Source organism: Didymella exigua, assembly GCF_010094145.1.
Source record: "Didymella exigua CBS 183.55 unplaced genomic scaffold M421scaffold_44, whole genome shotgun sequence".
Classification (NCBI taxonomy): Eukaryota; Fungi; Ascomycota; class Dothideomycetes; order Pleosporales; family Didymellaceae; genus Didymella; species Didymella exigua.
The window spans coordinates 176,593-198,747 of NW_022984818.1; the positions used below are offsets into that span (position 1 = coordinate 176,593).

General features: G+C 55.5%; 9 protein-coding genes and 1 non-coding gene across 10 annotated transcripts; 4 read left to right on the forward strand and 6 right to left on the reverse strand.

Moving 5' to 3' along the window:
- The first annotated feature begins 569 nt into the window (after nt 1–569).
- On the forward strand, nt 570–2,226 carry M421DRAFT_425295 (uncharacterized protein). Its single transcript, XM_033594036.1, has 2 exons — nt 570–1,055; nt 1,107–2,226. Exons 1-2 carry the CDS (start codon nt 1,049–1,051, stop codon nt 1,838–1,840), a joined length of 741 nt encoding a protein of 246 aa, XP_033444207.1. The 5' UTR covers nt 570–1,048; the 3' UTR covers nt 1,841–2,226.
- Nucleotides 2,227–2,797: 571 nt separating this feature from the next.
- Nucleotides 2,798–3,398, reverse strand: M421DRAFT_425297 (uncharacterized protein). The gene is made up of 2 exons (XM_033594037.1): nt 3,315–3,398; nt 2,798–3,263 (listed from the first exon to the last, which is right to left on the reverse strand). Exon 2 carries the CDS (start codon nt 3,221–3,223, stop codon nt 2,999–3,001), a length of 225 nt encoding a protein of 74 aa, XP_033444208.1. The 5' UTR covers nt 3,224–3,263; nt 3,315–3,398; the 3' UTR covers nt 2,798–2,998.
- A 689-nt stretch (nt 3,399–4,087) lies between these two features.
- Nucleotides 4,088–4,231, reverse strand: M421DRAFT_t120. The gene has a single exon. It is a non-coding gene; the product is annotated as a tRNA-Leu (tRNA).
- A 1,286-nt stretch (nt 4,232–5,517) lies between these two features.
- On the forward strand, nt 5,518–6,025 carry M421DRAFT_425299 (uncharacterized protein). The gene has a single exon (XM_033594038.1). It carries the CDS (start codon nt 5,523–5,525, stop codon nt 5,979–5,981), a length of 459 nt encoding a protein of 152 aa, XP_033444209.1. The 5' UTR covers nt 5,518–5,522; the 3' UTR covers nt 5,982–6,025.
- Nucleotides 6,026–7,515: 1,490 nt separating this feature from the next.
- Nucleotides 7,516–9,154, forward strand: M421DRAFT_425300 (uncharacterized protein). The gene is made up of 2 exons (XM_033594039.1): nt 7,516–8,106; nt 8,156–9,154. Exons 1-2 carry the CDS (start codon nt 7,927–7,929, stop codon nt 9,032–9,034), a joined length of 1,059 nt encoding a protein of 352 aa, XP_033444210.1. The 5' UTR covers nt 7,516–7,926; the 3' UTR covers nt 9,035–9,154.
- Nucleotides 9,096–9,585, reverse strand: M421DRAFT_425301 (uncharacterized protein). Its single transcript, XM_033594040.1, has 2 exons — nt 9,522–9,585; nt 9,096–9,473 (listed from the first exon to the last, which is right to left on the reverse strand). Exons 1-2 carry the CDS (start codon nt 9,570–9,572, stop codon nt 9,249–9,251), a joined length of 276 nt encoding a protein of 91 aa, XP_033444211.1. The 5' UTR covers nt 9,573–9,585; the 3' UTR covers nt 9,096–9,248.
- A 321-nt stretch (nt 9,586–9,906) lies between these two features.
- M421DRAFT_9251 (uncharacterized protein) lies at nt 9,907–12,252 on the forward strand (the record flags this gene model as incomplete). Its single annotated transcript, XM_033598039.1, has 1 exon — nt 9,907–12,252. One exon carries the CDS (start codon nt 9,907–9,909, stop codon nt 12,250–12,252), a length of 2,346 nt encoding a protein of 781 aa, XP_033444212.1.
- Nucleotides 12,253–12,654: 402 nt separating this feature from the next.
- Nucleotides 12,655–13,050, reverse strand: M421DRAFT_9252 (uncharacterized protein; the record flags this gene model as incomplete). The annotated part of the gene is made up of 1 exon (XM_033598041.1): nt 12,655–13,050. One exon carries the CDS (start codon nt 13,048–13,050, stop codon nt 12,655–12,657), a length of 396 nt encoding a protein of 131 aa, XP_033444213.1.
- A 556-nt stretch (nt 13,051–13,606) lies between these two features.
- M421DRAFT_302458 (uncharacterized protein) lies at nt 13,607–14,095 on the reverse strand. Its single transcript, XM_033589117.1, has one exon. It carries the CDS (start codon nt 13,957–13,959, stop codon nt 13,684–13,686), a length of 276 nt encoding a protein of 91 aa, XP_033444214.1. The 5' UTR covers nt 13,960–14,095; the 3' UTR covers nt 13,607–13,683.
- A 1,009-nt stretch (nt 14,096–15,104) lies between these two features.
- M421DRAFT_9253 (calcium-channel protein CCH1) lies at nt 15,105–21,945 on the reverse strand (the record flags this gene model as incomplete). The annotated part of the gene is made up of 9 exons (XM_033598043.1): nt 15,105–15,738; nt 15,789–16,111; nt 16,159–16,925; nt 16,974–17,643; nt 17,690–18,626; nt 18,674–18,800; nt 18,845–19,055; nt 19,192–20,181; nt 20,230–21,945. 9 exons carry the CDS (start codon nt 21,943–21,945, stop codon nt 15,105–15,107), a joined length of 6,375 nt encoding a protein of 2,124 aa, XP_033444215.1.
- Between the last annotated feature and the right edge of the window lie 210 nt (nt 21,946–22,155).

Here is a 22,155-nt window from a genome sequence, read left to right on the forward strand (position 1 = left end):
TCTGAGCCGAGTCCAGCCAGCTAGGGTGCGTAACCCAGCTCCACCGGTCTAGCGCTGGGTTGGCCCTTGTTTGGCATCCTGCACGCCCTACAGGCCACAAACCTGATGCCTGATTTTGGCTGCCGGTATCGATTTTGAATCGAGCAGACAGCAGTCGGTGTCCCCGATGTGCTGCTTTGTTCGGCGTTTTTCTGCGTGTTCACAGAGGTCAATGAAGCACATGTTGCGCCCACGCAGGCGGAAGGAGTCGTCCCCAACACTCTGCGATCACTGCGAACCACCATGCAGTACTCTGCGAGAGGCTGCGCGAACGTGATAGTCCTCTAGCCCATCGAGGGCTAGCGCTGATGACCGTATGCGCCGAAAGTGCCGCCCATTGGCTGCTCTGACCGGGTTGTGCTGCGACTTCGGTGAGTCAGTGAAGGTTGCTTGGCGTCTCTCGCTTCTCGCACGCCTGGGCTGCCGTTTAAATTCCCCGCCATCCCTCGCTGCCTGATTTTGCTTCCATCCACCGCACTCACAAATAAGATACATCAAGACAGTCACCACAACATGGCTGCCTTTTAAGCGTCTCGCGCCCGTCACTCTAGACACCACAATAAACCACCCAACCATTTCAACCACCCCCCTCAGAGACTTCCTTTTGGAACCTCTGAACTATAGCCCAGCCTCGCGCAGCTCCAGTTCGCCTTCCACAATCGACGTAACGTCGGTCACCACGGCTTCTTCCCAGTCACCATGGCTCTCTTCACCAGCTCCCCACGCCTATCGGCAACAACTGAATACGACATCACACGACCTCGCGCATCCGCAGACGGACTTCGTGCTCTACGACCAACCAGCTCAACCCCATCGAGCACCGAGCGCTCCTCAGCAAGCTCCTACGTTTAACAACGGCCAGCACTTTTACGCAAATTCTGCCCCATCATCCACCACAGAATTCCAACAGCAGCCTTTGTCCCGACAACGTCCTCCGGTCCCATTGTTCCACAGCTCTAGCAACAACTCTATTCCACAAGTACAACAACCACTGCCAAACGTCGCAAACATGGCAGGTAAGAACGGATCCTACCGTCAGTACTCTCACATGCTCACACATGTCGCAGACCTGCACAGCACCAACTCGTTCGACTCAGGCGCCAGCCTGATGCCTGCCTTCCAGGCGGGCGGCTTCTCCTTGGACGGAGTAGCCGCGTTCACCGCGATCAACGACCCTTCCGTCGCATCCGGCTCGCAGCGCACTGTCTCCCCCAAAGACATCTTCACCGATTTTGGCTCTGCACCTCCATCTACGGCGTTCACCAACTTGACCTCGCCCGATATTGACGTCTCTCCCTTCATTAGCGACAGCTTTGAGACCTCGCCCATGTTCCATGGCGAATGCATGCTGAACAACAACTCAAACGACTGGTTCTCCCTCTTCCCTGAAGAGGACAACAAGCTCAACGATGTTGCTCAGTACGTTCCCGCTGTGCCCCTTGCGTTGCCCATGGAGCGCACCATCAGCAGCCAGTCTATGGAGCGATCTGGCTCTTCTAGCATGGGTTCCCCAATTGTCTTGGACTCTAGCTCGTTCCGAAGGAAGTCTTCTGTCACGAACTCGCCTGCCACCAACGGAATCAGTAAGTCTCGTCGTCGCAAGGGTACTCTACCTCCCATCGCTGTCGATCCCCACGACAAGATCGCTCTCAAGCGAGCACGCAATACTCTTGCTGCACGTGAGTCTCGGCAGAGGAAGTTCGACCATGTCGCCGAGCTCGAGGTCCGCAACGCCGAACTTGAGGCTGAAGTTGAGAGGTGGAAGACACTTGCTCTAGCTCACGGTTACTCTGGAGCGTGAATCACCGTTCCCCTCGCACCCAGTTACCGATGGCCTTAAGGAGCTGGTGAAGACCAGCTAGCCTTTTGGTAAAAGTTTTCTTTTAATGTTGTCCTGGACTTAGTACTGCTTACACACCTACCTCATCCTTGGTAGTTGATGGTCTCGTGTTGCTTTCTCTTCTTCGACTAATGTCTACAGCAGGAGTGCAGTCTCCCCTAGTGGTCGATTTGACTCCTCCTGGCTGAGTGTTGAAGAATTGACCATGATTTCGTTTCTGTTTCACAGTACTATCTGTCCTTATCTAGAATGCCTTTCCGTGAGGCCTCCCGTTTATTAAATATACCTCTTATCACACATGACTGTTCTTGCTGTGACTCCTGTGCTGTATAATGACACTAGTTTAGGCCACAGTGTCTCATACTCTCGTGCGCCTTCCATATTGTTTGTGAGTACCAATGAGTCACTGCTCAGTTGAGCACCCCGACGTCGAACAGATACGCAAGAAAAAGACTGGCAAGAGTGGGGTTTAAATGTTTAAACCCTAAATAAAGGCTTCTATGAGAATATCAAGGCCAGGTACGAGGAAGACGGACCGATGTTGCCATACCTGTTGCTGAAAGTACTAATTCAAGGTCACCCACCCATGCAGCAGTGAGAAAGTGACAGCTCTCGCATCCAGCCTGATCAGCTTACATCCTACAACCAAGGGCTCGACCGTCCGGCTTCGAAGTACAAGATGCAGATAAAGAGGTGAGGTGGCACTAATGAAGGCTGTGAAAGGTCCGACTTCGTGTGAGACTTCGTGTGAGCCGGACCGTATATTCATCGTTCCGTGACCTCGCCAAGAACGAAATGAACAATTACGACGTCTACAGAGTCTGTCAGTAAGTAGTACTGTACAGTGGAGCATTTGGGAACTACAGCACGGTAAGTAACCTGTACTATTATCTCCTACTAGCACAGGTTACGTACCTTACTACTACTCGGGCTCGCGGTATCCTCACTTAGATACTCCGGGGGGGATTGGGATGCGTCTTTTTCAGAAGCTTACCCTCGATCATCACGGAACCGCTCAGTATCGTGACATCGATCTCGAAAGTCGCCGGTGTTTTCAGAGCCATCTGTCAACAAGCCGTATGCGTGGGCAATCAGCTCGGGTTTCATCCCCGCAGCCACTCAAGGATAGACACGGCGTGTGCTGGCCAAGGCCATCGCCTGGTTGTATGTATCTAGATCATTTAGCTCAATGACTAGACAGTCATAGCGCTGGCCGATGTGGACGATGCGGCCAACGCACTGAATAAACACCGGGTGTGTCGCCATGGGAGCCGTGAGTATCATGACACAACATGCGTTCTTCACAAGGACCATGTACGCCTCGGCGTAGACTTCACCCTCCATCCACTGGTAGAGGAAGCTTGTTGGCCCGTACCTCTCTGTCACGATTTAGACTTGTAAGCGACCACCTCCAACCCTGGGATACTACTTACGCTTTTGGCAAGTACGTCGTACGTTCCGGACGTCTTGTCCCACACATCTGCCAAGCCCTTCCTGTCTACGGATCCAGCGATGAGCAGGCGGAATCCCGGCTTCAAGTAACCGTATGCTTGTTCGAGAGCGCGACTCAGTGTTAAGGCTTATCTTGGATTCCTGGTGACGCTGTCAGCCGGAGCAGTGAAACGGGAGCTGTTACGTGCTAACGCGGCTGGGGAGTTCTTCGGTCGCGTCTCCAGTATGACTGTGAATGGCTGGCGCAGAGCATATCGGGTTCAAATTCATTGATCTACCGACAATGAGCATACTTCATCATAGCTGCAGGCTGTGGCTTCGTACCAACACGCTTTCGGTACAAGAAGTCATTAGCTCTAGACCGACCAAATACGCGTTGAGCCGTACAGTGGCCAAGCCTGCGGTGGAAGCTGTTGATGGGTTCGTGAGCTCTTGAGTGACGAACGCAGGGTGCGCGTGCGGCAGAAGTTGTCGAAGTTTCTGGATACCGAAATGGAGGCGGACATGGTAGTTTTCGATGGCCGAGCCACCGATACCTAAGTGCTTAACGGCTAGGTCTAAAACATAAACAGAAAGCTTCCACGTCTGAACAAGGAATTGTGCGCGTATATCCAGCTCAATGGTGATCACCAAGGGCGGGTGGCCGTGGTTCGTACCACATTCCACATACCCTATGCCCTGTCGCTAAGTCTGGGGAAGTAGTTAAGGCGGTGCGTTTGGGACCAAGAACTTATCACTTTCGCAAAAAAAAGGGAATGAGCAGAGTGGGATTCGAACCCACGCTATGAAAGTTAGCGGTGATTTTAATGAAGTGACACATGGAACATACCCATTACTGACTGCGGAGGATGTTTAGAACGGACCTAAACGCAGCGCCTTAGACCACTCGGCCATCTGCCCTTAGGTTAAACCCAATGGAAAAGCGAGAAATTTATTATAATATATAATAGTCGGCCAAACTGAAAAGGCAGCCCCCGTCAATGACAAATGCCCCGCTAATACTGATCATGGCATTTTATCAGGCGCCGATGACGCACGACTACTGAAATCAGTGCCACATAAGTTCGGGCAAAATTGTTAAGAGTTCTGATGCGCGGTACCGAAACGGATGCACTTCGACTTCACATCCGAAAGATAGTTGCTAAGCCTGTGGTGCAGTAGTGAATTTGTAGCCTCCCATAGTCTGTTCGTACGCATCTGCAGCTGCTGTGAATGCACCTTGGCAGACCTGTGCGCCGGGACTCGAGAACGATTAGTAAGCTATGGTAAAAGCATCAGACTTCAGACTTCACCCCAACACGAGGTACCATCAACCTTCCATCTCACCATGTCCCGATGACACATCATGCCAAAGGTACTGCAGTAGCTATCAACTGCAGTATAAAATTGCTTGTCGTAAAACTTATCAGCGTGGAGGTCGATTCATTCTTCTCATGTTTCGTTCACAATTCTTTTCACCTTTCTGTCCACGGGTCTACTCTTCCGCAATTTCCATCACTGCGAAATCCATGACCCTATTTCTGAATATATGCACCTCCTTTCCCAATCTGGGCTAAGCATGATGAACCTCTCATTGTCCGCAAAAGTCGTCATCATGTGGCCTTCACACTGTCGTAAATACGTGCAAGAGCGGAGAATTCTGTTTGCACAGGCACTGCCTTGCGTGTGATATGAATGCAAGCGCTATGAAGAAGAGTTGGTATGCTACATGCCGTCAGGAGAGCATTGAATGCGCACATGTCCCAAGCCGAGATAGACTTCCGAAAACTCACATCCATCTGCAGTAGTGGCAACTGTGATGTCTGACTGTGTTCGTTTAGGATGGAGCGTTTTGGTGTTGCTATCTTTGCGCCGTAGGCACAATCGAGCTGGGGTCTCGCATCGCGCTGCCGCCAGCCTACAGTCGCATTTTGAGCGAGGCTGCTCGCCATTCGCCGGCGCTACATTGTGCCACGCCGAGGTCGCACCCCACATCATCGCCAGAAATTACCTACATCATATCAGAGATGAAGCGGAAGCAGGCTTCGCTTGCAGACCTCCGGAGTCACCGAGGAGTAGCTGCACCGAGCGTCCTACCAGCGAGGAAGCAGAGGACAGCAGCTACAGAACGCGTAGCCACAGATCACTGAGATCAGTCGCCATATATCGCAGCAGTATCGTACGTAGCTACTACTCAGACCTCGTCCCTCAAATGAACAGATCGCACAGTCACGGATCAGACGTCACCTCTGCTGTCAGAGGCACTCGTAGCCACGGCTCAGGCGCTTCCTTCCTTGCAGCTGCTCATCACGTCACAATTTCCTGGAACTTCGCCAAACCAGGCCCTACACCACTGTTCGAGCCACGAGGCGTACACATCTGCCCTTACGTGGATTTATCTACGTGTCCTCACCGAGATGGCTATTCAAACAGCTTCAACAGCCTTGCACAACACGTTAGCGCATTCTACAGCAAGGAGCGGGTTATCTCGTACGATACTAGCAAGGTCGAAGACAGGACGAAGAAGACCCCATGCTCTAATGGCTGCGACTGTTGTCGGTCACACATTGACAAGCGAATCAACACGTCAAGTTCGAGGAGTGTCCTGCGCCAAAACAGACAGATTTGCAGTGTCCATGGGGCCCGTACATCAATTGCAAGAACACCCTGAGTATCTCTAGCAGTATAGACTTGGAACCAGGCGAGCAACGTGACATACCCAAAGACTTCAATTCGCCTGATCAGTGATGGTAAGATCCATGCTCTCATATGCTCATACATGGTGTCCTGCGCTGGACTCAACCTTCAGAAGTACAGGCGAACGTCCATTGAATTCGAACCTCCGCCTAACGAATCTATTCGGCCACAAGAGCTTGGTCGCGTGACTCGTGAGGTGTCGAGGGCAGCGGAGTACTTGGGTCCGCCACATCACTCTACTCACGAAAGACACACTCAACACTAAACAAGACTCGGAGTCGGTCCTGGAAAACTTGCCAAACTTGCTCACTCAACTAAACATGGATGCATGGGGAAAGAGAGATGCGAAGGAAAAGACCTACGCTCTTGGAGCATTCGTCCTTCATGGCCGACAATAAAGCCCAGCCGACGATCCGCAGGTCGTAGGTCTCGGACTCAAGCCTCCCGGCGCCGACGGTCTCCCCATGTAGATACAGATGCAGCTCTCCGGTCGCAAGCCGACGCCCACTTTCGACACTCTGCGCAAGCCGGTCAAGACGGGTATACTTCTGAAGAAAGCCTGTCCAGCCAAGAAAGCAGCAGCGAGCAAGGGTGGCAACGGCAAAGACTACAAAAACAATTCGTCAAGCAAGGGTCCTGAGGATGCCGCTGCTGAAAAGCCTTCAAAGAAGCAGCGGCGAACTTGGAGCCGGCCAACGTGAAGATCGAAGCCCCAAAGAACCACTCTGGATCTGAGCGCCCAAAACGTAGTTATGACACACGATACACCGCACACGGCACGTTCCCACTGTCCTCAGTTCAGGCTGAGGCGATCAAGCGAGGGTGAACGACTATGTGATGCGGATCAGGTAGGTACTGAAGGAGGGCTCTAGGTGAGGGAAAAGGAGAGCTGTGTGCTTTCGATTTCCTAGCACTCGGAAATCGTGGCGGGAGAACCTGTGCAGTTGCTCATTGTAATCAAAATAATGCGTGTCTGACGTAGCGATGATGTGAGTTCGAAGTCGTTCTCCTGTATTGCCAGAGACGGCCCCTTCATGAAGCCCTTTCAAGTTCAAATGCCAAACCTCTACCACTGGGAGTCGTGAACCCAGGGAAAGGGATGTCCCAATGCGGCGATGCTTGGAATCCGGCAGATGAGACAATGGAATGCCTTACCTACCTAACCTGCAATGCACGCTTCGGACGCTCGGTCATGGGATGCCTCACACGCATACCTCGGCCCAGCACACCCGTCACCATCGTCCCGGAAGTCGCGTGCCGGTGCCGACCCCCAACCCCATCGGCGCAACACTGTCTCTGTTGGGAAGTCTGACATGCGCCCGCTAGCCTCGCCGCATAGATGACAGACCTGGAAATTGCACGTCGTGTCCAGGAACCCCAGATCGCGAAATAGGAGAGCGGACACGCGCTTAAAATAGCGCGCACGGGCCGGATACCAAGGCGGAGGCCAGACCAGGGACGGCGCCGAGGCTGCGTGCATTCCTCTCTCGCATCATGTCTCCCGACAACAACGCACAGCACATGGACATGTTGTGCATGAAAATCAGCGCAGGAGAACAGAGCAGTGTACTGTGGTGGGCAGCGCCGCCGTCTTACTCCTGTGTGCTCAACGCGTCCGTTCGTGTGCAGCGACTAGGTCAAGCTTTCATACTTCCGTCGCTGCTTGGCCGGCCCAAGGCGGTTAGCGATTCAGTAGATGGGGTGGCCCATACCTCGTGCCTGGTGACCGGCGCGCCTCGTTCAAGCCACCGCGGAGGGCCTTGGTACATATATGGAGGGGGCCGCGCGGGGTGCATGGCTGCGCCGCTGTCCCTCCTTCTCGGTCGTTGGTGACGTCGATTCTCTGTTGACGTTGACTCTTTTCAAGTGTTTGTTACGTTTGGAACCCTGTCGATATTGAACGCTTTGGGGTGAACATCATGAAGCTCCTTGCTGCGCTTGTTGTGCCGTTGGTTGGCGCACGGGTTGTGCAGGTGCCCTTCGATGGACTCAGGGAGGTTGAGGATACTGCTGTGCCTGCGGTTGGGGTGCACTTTGCAACATCATATGCGACCGCTGCTGCCAAGTACGAGAACGGGACGACGGTCGATTTGGTCAGGGTACGTTGTGCGGTGTATTGTTAAACTTCCATTCACTGACACTATGTAGGTCGAGGCAGATGCAGACTACATCGAACTCATGTCCCGCTGGACAAGATCCTGGAAAGAACCCGACTGTGAGGGCCCGGTCAACCGACTGCGGTGCAACTTGGAGCCGATACGGCGCGAGGGGAGGCGCAAGATCGGACTACCCATCACCCGGGAATCGGCGACACTGAGCAAGTTTGTTAAAAAGGTGCGCGGCGCTATCGAGGAAGAACTGGGAGCGTCGGTGAACACCATCGCGCCCGCTGCACCTCAGCTTGTTGGGTGGGTGTCCTCGGATTTCCAGGATGCGTTGGATCTTGCTGGCTTGACGTCCTCGAGACTCGGCGACAAGCCAACGTACTGGGACACCAACGCGGCTTTCGCCGGGCTGGGCCACGGATTGTGCGAGTCCAAGACCGACTTTGCCGACTGTGTGGACGAGGAGCGTCAGATGCCGTACGAGCACGTGCTCTTCCTGGACTTTGACAACTCCTCCTTCAGCGCGATGGTGCAATACCTACAGCACGCGGACCAAGAGTGGTCGTACTCCAGCAGGATTGATGAGAATCTCGGATGGTGGAATCTGCCAGTCTTCGAGGTGCCGAGAGCACGGTTTTGGGCGCAGATGCACGAGGTCATCCTCGAAGTTGCCGGGGCGCTGCAGCGCGCGCCCAACAAGATCGTCTTGCTCGGAGACCACGGATCAAACGCCGAGTTCCAGGACGTTGTCAAGGCTGCCATGTGGGACGTTCTTGAAGTCGACGCCGCCATGATGCTGAGCGCCAACGACAACGAGAACACTGCGATGTTAGCAGCACGGGGTGCAGCGGGGTTCGCAAGGAGAGCAGAGACGTGGAAGAGGTGGAGAAGGCATGATGATGTTGAGAGCATGGAGCTGTGAGAACGAGACGCTATTTCCCACGTCATGATACCCAAACGTAGTCGTAATGTGAGAGCATCCAGCTGTGAGAACAAGACGTTATTTCCTATACTATGACACCCAGATGTAGTCGTAATGCTGATATACAGCGATAATGTTACACCTTATCCGAACCCTCAGTATGCCTGGTCTGACGCTAAGATGCAGGACGTACAAGGAGAAAGCGCGATCCCGCTCAGATGTAGCGGAACATGTTATTCTTGACGCTCCGCTTCATCGAGACTGGTTGACCGTCTTCGTACTCGACTCCGGAGGCGCCGCCGTCGCCGGAGTGTTCTTGCATTTTCAGTTGGAATTCTGCGTCGAGCTCGGTTTGTGTCTTCACCTTCTTCTTAGCTTCCTCGACGTGGTCTACGTCTTGGCGGGCGTTTGGCTCGCCCTCGGGCTTGACAGAGGATTGCTGCTGACGGTGAGTAGCAGAATGCAATGATGACAATGCTTCTCTCACAGGCTCTTGCACCTTTTCGTGCCTCGATCCAGAGTCACTGACTTCGGTCATGGACGACTTGCCGGAGCAGCATGCTCGGGAGGTGCTGAGCGCACGAGCGGCAGGTGCGCGGCGGGAGAAGAGGCGTAGGCTCATCATTTTTTGTTTATGGCCTTGAGGATGTGAAGGATCTCAAGCAGAGCAGCGGGAAGCTCGCAGGGTAAGTAATTGCAAGTACGTCACCGTGAGTCCTGGTCGTGCTGGTCATGTGACCCAGAGTCGCCGGCGCTGGTTTCGGCGGAGCAACTTTCGTCTACGACGGCGCGCTTCAGCAACCCAGCACCAGTCGACGACGGCCCACCACCACCACCACCACCACCACCACACGCCAGTACTACGCGCCGCGATGGTCGTCACCAAGGTCGGGCAGTGGAGCAACGTCGAGGACGAGGTGCTCAAGGCGGCCATCTCCAAATATGGGCTGAACCAGTGGGCGCGGTGCGCGTCGCTGCTGGCGAAGAAGACGGCCAAGCAGTGCAAGGCGCGCTGGAACGAGTGGCTCGACCCGTCGATCAAGAAGACGGAATGGTCGCGCGAGGACGACGAGAAGCTGCTGACCATGGCCAAGCTGCTGCCGACGCAGTGGCGCACCATCGCGCCCATTGTCGGGCGTACGGCGACGCAGTGCCTGGAGCGCTACCAGAAGCTGCTGGACGAGCAGGAGTCGCGCGAGAGCGGCGACCTGGCGCTGGCCGGGCCCGACGGCGGCGAGGCTGCGGCGCCCACGGCCGACGAGGTGCGCCGCCTGCGCCCGGGCGAGGTCGATGCCTACGCCGAGAGCCGCCCCGCGCGCCCGGATGCCATCGACATGGACGAGGAGGACAAGGAGATGCTGTCCGAGGCCCGCGCGCGCCTGGCCAACGTCAGCGGCAAGAAGGCGAAGCGCAAGGCCCGCGAGCGCCAGCTGGACGAGTCGCGGCGCCTGGCCCTGCTGCAGAAGCGCCGCGAGCTGAAGGCGGCCGGCATCAACATCAAGATCGCGCCCAAGAAGGGCAACCACATCGACTACAACGCCGACGTGCCGCTCGAGAAGAACGTCCCGGCCGGCTTCTTCGACACGGTCGCCGAGCTCGACTCCAACGAGCGCCAGCGCGAATCCTTCGACCCGCGCAGGCAGCAGCTGGCCAACAAGCGCAAGGCCGATGCGCCGGACGACGGCGGCGACAGCAAGAAGAAGAAGAAAGCCGACCAGCCGGGCGGCCTGGCGGCCTCGTACGCCAAGGCCGCGCACATGCAGAAGATCCGCGAGGCCGAGCAGAGCAGCAAGCGCCGCGGGCTCGTGCTGCCCGCGCCGCAGGTCGGCGACGCGGACATGGAGGCCATTGTGAAGATGGGCCTGCGAGGCGAGCGCGCCGCCACCGGCAGCAGCAGCGACAACGCCGCGACCCGGGGCCTTGTCGGCAACTACTCGAGCATCGCCAGCAGCACGCCCATCCGCACGCCCATGGCGCCCAAGGAGGAGGACGCCATCGCCAACGAGGCCCGCAACGCGCGTCTGCGCACAGAAACACAGTCTGCGCTGCTGGGCGGCGACAATCCCGACTTTGACGAGGACGACGCCCCCGTGTCGCTGTCCGCGCCGTCCACACGACACCAGATGGTTACGCCAAACCCGCTGGCGACCCCCTACCGGCAGGGCGAGGCGGGCGCAACACCCATGCGCCACGGCCCAGGAGCCACACCGATGCGCACCCCGCGCGATACCCTGCGGCTGAACGGCGAGGACGGCGCAATGCAGCTCGCTGGACAGACCCCGCGCGACATTCGCCTGCGCGAACAGGCCCGGCGCCACGACCTCAAGAGCAGACTCGCCGCGCTTCCCCAGCCCAAGGAAGAGAGCTGGGAGTTTGAGCTCCCCGACGAGACGGCAGCGCCCGCCCCCGTCGAGCTCAGCGAAGAAGACGCCGCCGACCGCGACCGCCGCGCCCGCGAAGCAAGAGACGCCGCCGAACGCGCTGAATTCGCACGCCAGACACAGGTCGTCCAGCGCTTCCTGCCCCGCCCATCAGTCGTCGACATCGACGCTCTCATGCAGCGCGCCCTCGACCTCTCCGACCCCGTCGAGCGCGAAGTGGACCTTGAAATGGCCCAGCTCATCGCGCACGACGTGCACAAGTTCGGCTCCGGCCACGTCACGGGGTCCCTACCGCCGCTGCAGAAACACACCGACGCGGCACTCCGCGCAGCAAAGATGGAGCTCGCGCTCGAGTACGGCGCCCAGTCCGCCGCGGAAAAGACCAAGTTCGCCGCCGACTTCTCGCACGCCTGGACCAATCTGCACGGCGCCACCGTCCTGCCCGGCATCGCGGGCTACGACGACGACGACGACGACGACGAACACCACCTGCTCCGCTCCGCCTTCGACGCCGCCCAGGACGCCATCATCAGCGCCGCCTCGGCCGCAAACAGCATCGAGAAGACGCTCGCCAAGCACCATGGCGGCTACATCCAGCGCTCCAAGATGTTGACGCTGAAGATCGGCCAGGCGCACGCCGCGCTCGAGACGCAGAGGCGGGATCTGGACAGCCAGCGGACCATGTTGTATGCGGAGCAGACGGCGATTGGGAGGCGGCTGGAGAGTTTGCGGGCGGAGGTTAGCTTTGTGACGCGCAGAGAGAGGGAGGCGCAGGAGTTGTATCGGACGCGGAGGGACGAGTTGGCCGGGCTGAGGGAGCTGAACGGCGCGCACTGAGCGCGTGGAATTAAAAGGATAAGGTTTGCGGGATTCAATACCATGTATTCACACATTAGATTTGGGGCTTGCATGGCACGGCGTTGGACATCATCACATCACCACATCAGCATGTACAAGACAAGCTGCACGTCGAATGAAAAGCATCGATACTCAAAGTCTATCTTGAAAACCACACCATGGGTATAAAACCTCCCAGCCCGCACGCACCAAGCGATGACAGCAAGCACGAGGGCGAGAAGAAAATGTACAAGGAGAGAAAGCCGCCAGCCAAGCAACAGAGCGAACCTAAGCACCGCCAAGAGCCGCAACGCCGCCGTCCCAATAACCTGAAACCCAAAACACCGTCCCATCCGGAATCTCGTCAATCGTTCAGCCCGCGGCGACGCCGCCCACGTCGCCCTAGCACTTGCCATCCAACACCTCGAAGATGCCGACGACGCTCGCGTGCTCGCCGCCCCTCGGCCGCGGCTCTAACACATCCAGCTCGCTCTCGAACGCCAGCGCCTCAGCCTGCATCTCGAACTCGAGGTCGCTGGTGCGGCGGCGGACGGCCAGCATCTCGGCGAGGCTGTGGCCGGAGCGCGAGCTCTGCGGGCTCGGATTGCGCGAGTACGACCCGGAGACGCTGCGCGACTGCGTCAGCGGAGAGGTCGTGCTGGTGCTCGAGCAGGATGTTGCCGACGCCGAGCGGCTGGCCCGCGTCGGACTGAAGGCTGTCTTGATGGACCGCATTCTGATTGATGTGTTGCGCAGCGGCTGGAAGGAGCCGGAGAAGCGGTTGCTGCGGGTGGACATGGTGGTGGAGGTGGAGTGAGGGTTTTTGAGTTGTCGGAGTTGTTGATGTAGGTTGATGTCGAATGATATCGTGGTGATGTCGGTTGATATCGTCGTGGTTGCTGTTTCAAGCAATGCTGCCCGTCAATGCGTGGAGTCGTCCAAAAACGGTAAAAAAAGAATGAAGGTAAAGCGATCAAGCAGGCCCAGCTGTCGACACGTTGGAAATGAGAGATGGAGTTCTTCAAGAACGCAGTCTGCCCCGCAAGGGAAGTCGATCGAAAGCAAGAATGTTATGACGTGTGTAGTCCGCGCGTTGTTGAGGTGGTGACACAGGTGATACGCGTGTCAGACCAGTCTGGAAGGGCTCAACAAGTGCAGTCGACAACAACGTGTATCCACAAAACAAACAGTCGATGCAGATCAGCAAAGTCTTCAAGAGCTTTGAGTCCAAGGAGTGAAAGACAGAACGAAGCTGAAGAGCAGGCGCAGGCGTACTAAACGAAGGTAAGGGGTGACGATGGTTGAAGTAGTATGCGGGTTGCAGTTCACACGGGCGACGGGCGACGGATGTTTAAGGATGCGTGTCGCAAGTTGCACACCCGTGCGTAACGTGTCCCAGGTGCTCCATGTCCGAGTCGGACCCTGCGCTTACTATCCCTCACAGCTCCAGCCTCCAGGGTTGAGATGATCCTGGCCGTTTGATCTACAGCCAGAAACAAGCGAAGCTCTGCCGCGGACTGATTGAGCCAACAAGCTGTTTGCCTGCCGTCTACCAGAAATCGCTGACTGGACGGACTCGATGGCGCATGACAGCATGAGCAGGTACGCGGTGATTACGTACGCTGATCTGGAGATTGGGTAGCTCGCTTGAGGTGTCGGACTTTGATTTCGATGCAACGCGTCAGTCCTCGTCACGCGCGACGACATGGTCGCTACTCATTCCTCGCCTTCAACAAGACGGCCGATATCTGCAGAATGCGATTCAACTGCCCCCCTTACCACTCGATGGCATTGTAAACAGGCCGAAGACGTGGCACTGCACATCCCGTGCGTACATCCGCTCCTGCATGCACAATCCTTACACATGAAGCCCATAACGTCGCCGTCCAGCGCCCTCGCCGTCTCAACAACGGTGCTTCCGCGCTGCTGAGGTACATTTGAAGATATGCTTGCGACAAGCGAGGGCTTCTGGAACGGGCAATGGCGTGCGCCGCGGCTGTCTGGAGATGCACCAGTGTTTCAGCATGGGCCGGACATGGCTGCGTGGCCATCGGACATTTGTTCTTGCATCGTTTGCGATACGCAAGTTTGTGTGAAGAATTGAGGGGTACCGAATCTGAGGCCTTGGTGGGCGTTGCGGATGAGTGGTCGAGTGATGGTCGTCCGAAGTCTGTAAAGAAGGTGCGATGGCTGTGGAGCGCAACAGCATACATCACACACCGCGAGTGCAGTCTCCGCGCAAGGAAACGGTCTCGATATTCGCTATGCAATGAGTCAAGAGGAGGAAAAATCGCTATACCAGACGCCGCCGCTATGCTGTGCTGATTCAGGTCGCCCGTCCATCGCTGACCATCATCATCTCCATCATTATGCCCCACCTCGTCCGTAATGCCAAATACAAACGTACAAAACTCTAGTCTATCCTTTAATGTGCATCACGTCAGCGTGCTGTAGCGTACCTTCTATGTGCTGGGTTTATGCCGGGCAGGTATTACTCTTCTAGGCCATTCCAAACATTTATGCAACGTCCTTCGTACCAGCCACCCCTGTTGCCAACACCTATTCTGAGAATGGCTTTGGGGTTCCGATGGACATTTGCCATGCTGTTCCTGGATGTGTAAAGATTGGCATCGAGATTTTGTGCGGGTTCAGAAGGGTGTCACGCTCCGCTCCAATGCGCAAAGATTGTCATTTGCGTGGGAAAGATCGACCGGACGCTGCCGAGCTCGTCCGTCACGCTTCGTATAGAGTGTCAGAAAACTGTATGGTCTCCGATCGCGATCGCCACTCACGGTCGTTGTTCATGCAGGTGGCCAATACCTGGCATGTACCTGGCATGTACGCGTATGCGATCACTGCCCAGGTCGTCGCGTGGTGAAGCTTCTACGGATACTCTCACCCCACGCAGAGCTGTCCAGAACCTCCAGGACGTCTGCTGCGCTGACAGCGCTGTTGGCCCTGCTGCGGGTGTCTGTTGGTGCAAGTTGCTCGTCGAGTGGGCTGGGCGGTCGACTGAGTGATAGAGCTGATGCAAAATGCCAGTCGGCATCAGCAGGTGGCGAGAAGGGTGATGCTGATCCTCGGGGAGATGCCGGTGATAGCGGACCTCCTCGTGTAGGCGAGCCGGTCGGCGTCATTTGGATCGAGTTCGACCGACTGCGCATCGATGTGTCCAGGCTTGGAATCGAACGGACACTGCCTCCAGATAGTCGGTCACCTGCGTGCAGATCTGCCGGCGAGAACAATGGGGATCCTGCGCGAGATTGCTCTCCACGCTGTGCGTCTGTGATGTCTTCGTCGTCGACGAAAATCTCGGGCACGTTGAACGTTGGCATGGTTGCCATACGGCCCTGCTTCTTTTGCTCCATCGCGCGGCGGAAGCGGCGAGCCCAGTACAGAGTGTCGAAGAAACCAACAACGACATTGCGTCTGACAGCTTCTTCCACACGCTGCAAGCGAGCTCTGCGTCGCAAGAATTCTTCAAGTCTTCAAACGTCAGTACATCATAATCTGCAAGTGCGTAGCCATCAACGTACCTCAAGCTCTTGTTGTCGTTGATGACCTTGTGATGTGCCAAGATCATTAGCAAAGAACTGAACTGAATACCTCTGTCTGGATCACTCGACACAAGCACCTCCTCATAAAAAGTGTTCATGCGCGCCCTCCTGCGACGTATCTCCAGAACGGGGAGTTGTGCAAGGCAGCGGTTGAGTTTGTCAATGTCGATATCAGGTGATTGCTCGCGCCCTCCGAGGTTGAGATTCGATGCACGACGCGATGTTGTCGCACACTCTTCGATCAGTCTGCCAACGGTGAAGTCACCATCGTAAATTCGCATCTCAAAAACTCCAGAAAGTTCCTGCAAGTGTCAGCGTAGTGTTGCTGCGAGGCGCCAGGTCTACTTACACCCAAAAGTCTCGGAAAGACGTCCCTTGAGATATAGCCGGTCCCGTTAGGATCGAACTCAGCCCAGGCTTGCTTGAATCGTCTGACCTCTTCGCGGCTGATGACAGATAGCCCACTGCTCCGCTGGTAGACGTAACTAAAACTTTCGTAGATTAACGACACGAAAAGGTTGACAAAAATGTACATGCTGAGGATATTCCAGCTGATGAAGAGCGCTCGCGCCCACTCAGGACTACCACAGTCGCTTTCGAAGTACAGTTCGCCTTCTGTGCAGTATGGCTTATCGACGTTGGCGTAGTCTTCCATGAGCTCGTTCCAGCCCTCACCCATACTCATGGAGAATAGGAAGATGAGTGCTTTGGGCACTGTTCGAAAGTTCTGGTTGGCAGTCTCGTTCGCACCAAATCGGGTGAGACCGAACGTTTGTGTGAGGGCGATAGAGTAGACAAGGAATAGAACAAACCATGTAGCAAGCAAGTTCGCGATTGCCGCCAGACTTGCCGCTGCGGTCTTGAAGAGCTGGTCGAGCTGGTTGTTGCGAGGAATGAGCATGAGCGCGATGGACACCAAAAACAGCTTGTGCAGTTGAATGAACACTCTCTCCTCGCGCTTGGCAAGGATTAGAATGGAAGTCACAAATGTACCGGAGACGGAGAAAATGGAATAAACATCCCAGGAGCCTCTGCGAAAACGGTGCCATGTGAGACCAATAATGCGAATGACCACATTGGAAATGAACACACAAGTCAGCGCGAGGAAGATGTAGTCTGCAGAGTCGTCAGCGAGGTTCGAGCAGTAGGGAACGGTCATCTTACCTCTTGTGTGGTCCCATGCTCCGTAGCCTGGATACCATTCCAAACAAAGCAGAAGCAGATGAAGGAGCAGCACTCCAGTGATGAAACGTTGCCAGTTGCCAGTCTTGCGAACAGCGCGATGATAACACCATTCTTCCCAAGACTCACGCTGTCTTGTGGAAGAAGGGCGCTTCGAGGGTGAGACTTGTCGAAGTAGCTTGCGCAATTCCAGCCAAGAACGTTGGTCTGTGGTAAGGAAAGCTACTCCAGTTTGTTCCGTGTAGTTGCGCATGAATACAGAGATGAAGAGCGTCAGAACAAAGACCGCACCGAGCAAGTTAAAGATGATGAAGAACACGCCATTGCCCCTGCGGTTGAAGTCCTCGGGCTGGGTGTTGATACCGGTTATAGCCATACTTGCGAATAATACGTCTGTCCAGCCTTCCTGAGATACAATCTGGAAGAGAATGAACAGTGAGTTGCCAAAGTTGTCGAAGTCGAAGTACGGATTGGCAGCTTGGCGCGGTGCGAGAACGTCCCAGTCGAATGGCGAGCTGTTGTACTCTCCGACGCAATCTTTCAGGTTGGTGGAGCCGAAGTCATCGTCGTTACAGGTCTGAAATTGTCCAATGAAGAGATTCAGTCCGTAAATGGCGAACGGGATCAGCAGGCTGAGAGACACGAATGCAGCCTGTACGAGTTAGCAAAGCAACATCGCGACAACGGTGCAAACCTACCGAGAAGAGCTTCCACCATCCCCGCACTATAAGTGAATGGAAGTGATCGCGGGTGCTGTCGCTGACGTTGAGTAGTCGAAGCGCCCGGAGAGCCTTGAACGCACCGACCGTTCTCGTGATTTGTCCCTCGTTCAGTAGCGATGTGGCGACATTGACCCACAGTGTGACCAACACAACACCATCGATGAAGCCCCATGAGCCACGGAAGTAGGCATTGGGCGTCCAGAAGAAGCCATCAGCGATTACTTTGACGAGCGCTTCGAAAGTGAATAGAATGGCGAAGCCCATATCGGTCCAAACGAACCAGTTCCTGACACTGAATTCGTGGGTCGTGAAGTATTCGCGCTGATACAGGGGCGTAGTGATACAGGCCAGCAGCACCATGGCGATGATCGCAGCGTATACAAATGCCGAGAACGCATACCAGATTGGGACCGAGGGGGCTAACCCCTCAATGCGATCGCCGCCACGACCGGGTCCCACAACTCGCTGACAGAGCCTCCGGATGGGATTGCTAGGTCTGAACAGGAACAACGAGACGTTGTACTCAGGGTGATTTCGCAAGTACTCTCGTTGAGCCTTCTTACGCCTCTCTGTAGCTGATACCACTTCCTTGGCCATCTTCCTTGGATCAACATCTTCGTATGCGCGACCATAGTCGAGAGGAGCATAGAAGGGGTTTGGCTCTCTGTGGACTGTCCTGCGCAAAAGCCGTTGCCAGAAAGTGGACATGGCACCCGAACCAACAATCGTCTTCGATGGGCGAATGCCGGGTCGAGGTTCCTCTTCGTGGGGCGATGCAGCCTCATCGCCTTCGTCAAGGAAGTCGCGCACGACAGCATCCTTGAGTAGCATCTCAGCTGCGGCAGAGCCGTAATCAAGCGGATCCCTGCGATTGGCGTGGCCGAGCTTGAATATGGACGAAAGCGACAAGTTGCTTTTGGAATTAGCTAGTGCCTAAGCATTTGTCTGTTGTTCACTCACCCGTATGACGAATTCAGCCCGTCCTCTTTCTGTTGGAGGAAGGCCTTGACCTGCTGAAGTCGTTTCTCGTCTTCCGATACATCAAAATTTTCTTGAATGACAGCAATGAACATATTCAAGACGATGACTGGACCGCATTAGCTGTGCCCACAAGAGTCGGACAATACTCACAATTGGCGAAGATGAACCAGAGAATGCAGAACGAGGCTCCGATCCAGGCGGTACCGAAATCCTTCTGGTAGCCCGTCACGGTGTACATGATCTCTGTCCAGTTTTCACTGGAGAAGATGATGTACATACCGATGAACGAGTTCCAGATGTCGTTGAATGGTACCCGAATCGTTTCGCCGTCAGCTTCCTCGGGTATTTCGCCTCGAAAGAGCTGAGATGCGAAGATTGATGCAAGGAAGGTGAGGAGGAACACGAAGACGATCAAATTGAGTAGACCGCTGACATTGCCAAATACGATCATCCGGGAGGGCGTTAGCAATGTTGACAGGAAAGACAGAAAAACTTACAATGAGATCTCGCGTGACGGGAACAGCCAGGACAACGCGGTAGACTCGCATGATCTGAAAAATGCTCAGCCATGCATAGGCTCGCCCGTCATGAGCTTCCTTAACCGCCGGGATCTGAATGACGGTGGTGATGATTGCAATCATGAAATCAGCGATGTTGCGCCTGCTCCTGAAGAAATGCCGCCAGTCTACGATGAACCGAACGATAATCTCTACAAGTAGCACAAGAGTGACAATGATCTCGGTCACGTCGATGAAATCGCGCCGAAAATCGCTCATGCTAGCGCTTTTCATCATCTGAGCAACGAGACCGAAGGAGATGATGAGGACCCATACTCCAGATGTCTTGTCGTACATACGCTTCAGACTGCTGACGCGCTGGTTAGCTTGGTCTTTCTCCGCGTCTCCATCGATTTGTTCGCCAGTGAAAGCGCTCGTCTTGCTCTCTTCACGGATGATCTGAAACGTCGAGGTGATGACGGCAATGAGGAGCGATATGAGCCACAGACTGAGAACAAGGATGCCCACGATGAAGAAAAGAGAGCTGACAAGATAGTCCGTATCTGCCACGGTGTAGAGCAGATCAGACCAGGTATTCGATGACATGACGACGAAGACCAGCTCCAAAGACTGCAGGACGTTGTCGAAATTTTGGGTGCCGTTGAAGGGATTGTCGTCCTCGACACAAATGGAGTTCACCGGACACAAGAAGCCTTTGCCCGTCTCAGGACCGGCGGGCCTTCCTGGAGCGGCTTGATAGCCCTGTGAGACAAGGGTCCCCGATTGGTTGACTAATTGCCCACCACAGAACTGACCTGAGTTGGTGAATGTTTGAGTTGGGTCATCTGGGTCGGTCCAGACACAGTTTCTTCGGAGACTAGACTTGAAACTCTGGACTCCAACGATTGCGAACAGTAACCAGAAGAAACCAATCAAGAACGCTACATTCAGCAAAAGGGGCGCTGCTTTCTTCAAACTTCTCAGGATGACCTGCATTCAAGTCAGTAGTGAAATGCATCAAAGTGAACCGAAACTCACCGAAGTACCACTTGTCAGGTTCAGAAGTCGAATGATACGTAGACAGCTCAACATTTGAAATACCAAAATGACCCGAGTATTCTTGATGTGGAGCGCACCCAATACGAAAGCGATCCAAAATGAGACTACCGCCACAAAATCAGTTCGGTTGAAGGAATGCCTCAAATAAGCTCGATGTGCCAAGCGAACACGTTGCCGTTCACGTGGGTCGCTCGGTCCAAGATCAGGATGCATCTGAGCAGTCGTGAAGGTCCGGAGCACCGAGGGCTGCTGAGGGCCACCCAGGGTCGAATCGGTGTTGGTACCACCTCTTCTCTGGGATGGCTGTCGTTGAGGACCACCGAATAACTGGTTGGCTTTGATGACAACAGCCTCTCGCAGGCCCACTTGTCTGTTGATGGTACTGTACTCGACCGGGTTGATGATGAATCCAGAGACAATGATTCGAATGATGGCTTCGATAGTGTATACGATGAACAAGCCAAGCAGGACCCAGTCAATGATCGAGAACTTGTCCAACTCCTTAACATGGCCAGGTTCGTATTCTGCCTTGCTCCTAGCATCGACAGCCAGCAGAACAGTCTGTACGACGATGAGGACAAGAAGAATTGGTTCAGTGACAGGATTCACAAGAACATCGCTCAACTTCATCCGTATTGAACTGTCGGCAGGGAAGATGCCCAGACTCTTGCCACGGAACGGGTTTGCCGGCCTATGCCATTGCGCACTCGACCTGCGAGAGCGTACAATAGGTGTCGGCGGTTTCTCGATTGGGGTCGTTGGCCCTGGTGATGAAGGGCCATCGGCCATGTATGTAGGCAATGCAGTCAACGAAGGAGGTCGATGCATGTGCGATTGATGCAGGGTGGACTTCCTCTGAATATGGAGCTCAGCAATTTCTGAGTCGTTGCCGACGTTGACAACACGCTGAGACATGTTCCGGACGATGGTTCCGGCGCGAGCCAGCGGCGACCCCAAGTTGCCGGGAGAGAGCGAACGGGCCCTGCTTCGCGCTGGACTCAGACCTGTCGCACTTTCCGCCTGGGCAACATCGCCACTGTACCTCCCTCCTGGTGATGTGCCGCCAGGGCTCAGGAACTGCACGCTCTGGAAGCTTGAGCGATCTACGGAACCAGGTGATGTGTTGTTTGCAGCGCCACTAATAGGTTGCAGGTGCCGGGTGTCTGTCAAGCGTGCCGTATCGTCGTCCATGTCCACAGAAGCAAAGTAGCCATGGTCCTCAGACGGCCCTCTTTGCGCATAAAGATCGCGGTTGTACGGGCTGTAATCCTTTGTGGACCCCGGTGTTCGTACTATAGGCGACAGCGGCGGTGACGTGTCCCCCTGGAAGTTCATGTCCATACCAAATCCTATGGCGGACTGGAACGCGCCTGCGTCTATAGGCGAGTCTGCTCCATCGTCCTCGACCCTCCGTATTCCACCACGCCCAGCTGCGGCGCTCGTATCCAGCTGAGGCCGCCGCGTCGGGCTTGGCGACACTTCAGCTATGGGCGCATACTCTGGCGACCTCTGCTGGCCCGTCGCCAGGCCTCCCGTCTGCCTGAGCAGGTTGCGCCCTCGGTCACTCAGGGTGCGGCGGTGCTGGTACGGCGCGGGCGCGGCATCCTCGTCCGGCGGGCGATTTAGGTCCTGCAGCGGTATCGATTGACGCGTCTGGCTTCGGCGGTGATTGTGGTCGGGGTCGGGGTAGGACATTAGAGCTTCGGGGGCGGGTGCGCAGCTCTCAAATGTGCATCTGTGCGCTCTTCAGCTGCAAACACTGTCGCATGCACATGAAGATGATGAATGGCGGAACAGCGAGCGTGGCGGCGGTAGCAGTGCTGGGACGACGACGGCGTGGGTATGCGCAGATCCCCGGAAGGTCTGTAGGTGCGTGTATTAGGTGTGGAGGTCTGTTAGAAGGAG

What these genes read in the sequence shown, in the direction of transcription:
- M421DRAFT_425297 (XM_033594037.1), bottom strand. Translation starts at nt 3,223, where the DNA reads ATGGAGGGTGAAGTCTACGCCGAGGCGTACATGGTCCTTGTGAAGAAC.
- M421DRAFT_425299 (XM_033594038.1), top strand. Translation starts at nt 5,523, where the DNA reads ATGAACAGATCGCACAGTCACGGATCAGACGTCACCTCTGCTGTCAGA.
- M421DRAFT_425300 (XM_033594039.1), top strand. Translation starts at nt 7,927, where the DNA reads ATGAAGCTCCTTGCTGCGCTTGTTGTGCCGTTGGTTGGCGCACGGGTT. An exon ending in CGACGGTCGATTTGGTCAGG is followed by an intron (nt 8,107 to 8,155) that starts GTACGTTGTGCG and finishes GACACTATGTAG; the next exon opens with GTCGAGGCAGATGCAGACTA.
- M421DRAFT_425301 (XM_033594040.1), bottom strand. Translation starts at nt 9,572, where the DNA reads ATGACCGAAGTCAGTGACTCTGGATCGAGGCACGAAAAGGTGCAAGAG. An exon ending in ACGAAAAGGTGCAAGAGCCT is followed by an intron (nt 9,474 to 9,521) that starts GTGAGAGAAGCA and finishes CACCGTCAGCAG; the next exon opens with CAATCCTCTGTCAAGCCCGA.
- M421DRAFT_302458 (XM_033589117.1), bottom strand. Translation starts at nt 13,959, where the DNA reads ATGTCGTCGCGCGTGACGAGGACTGACGCGTTGCATCGAAATCAAAGT.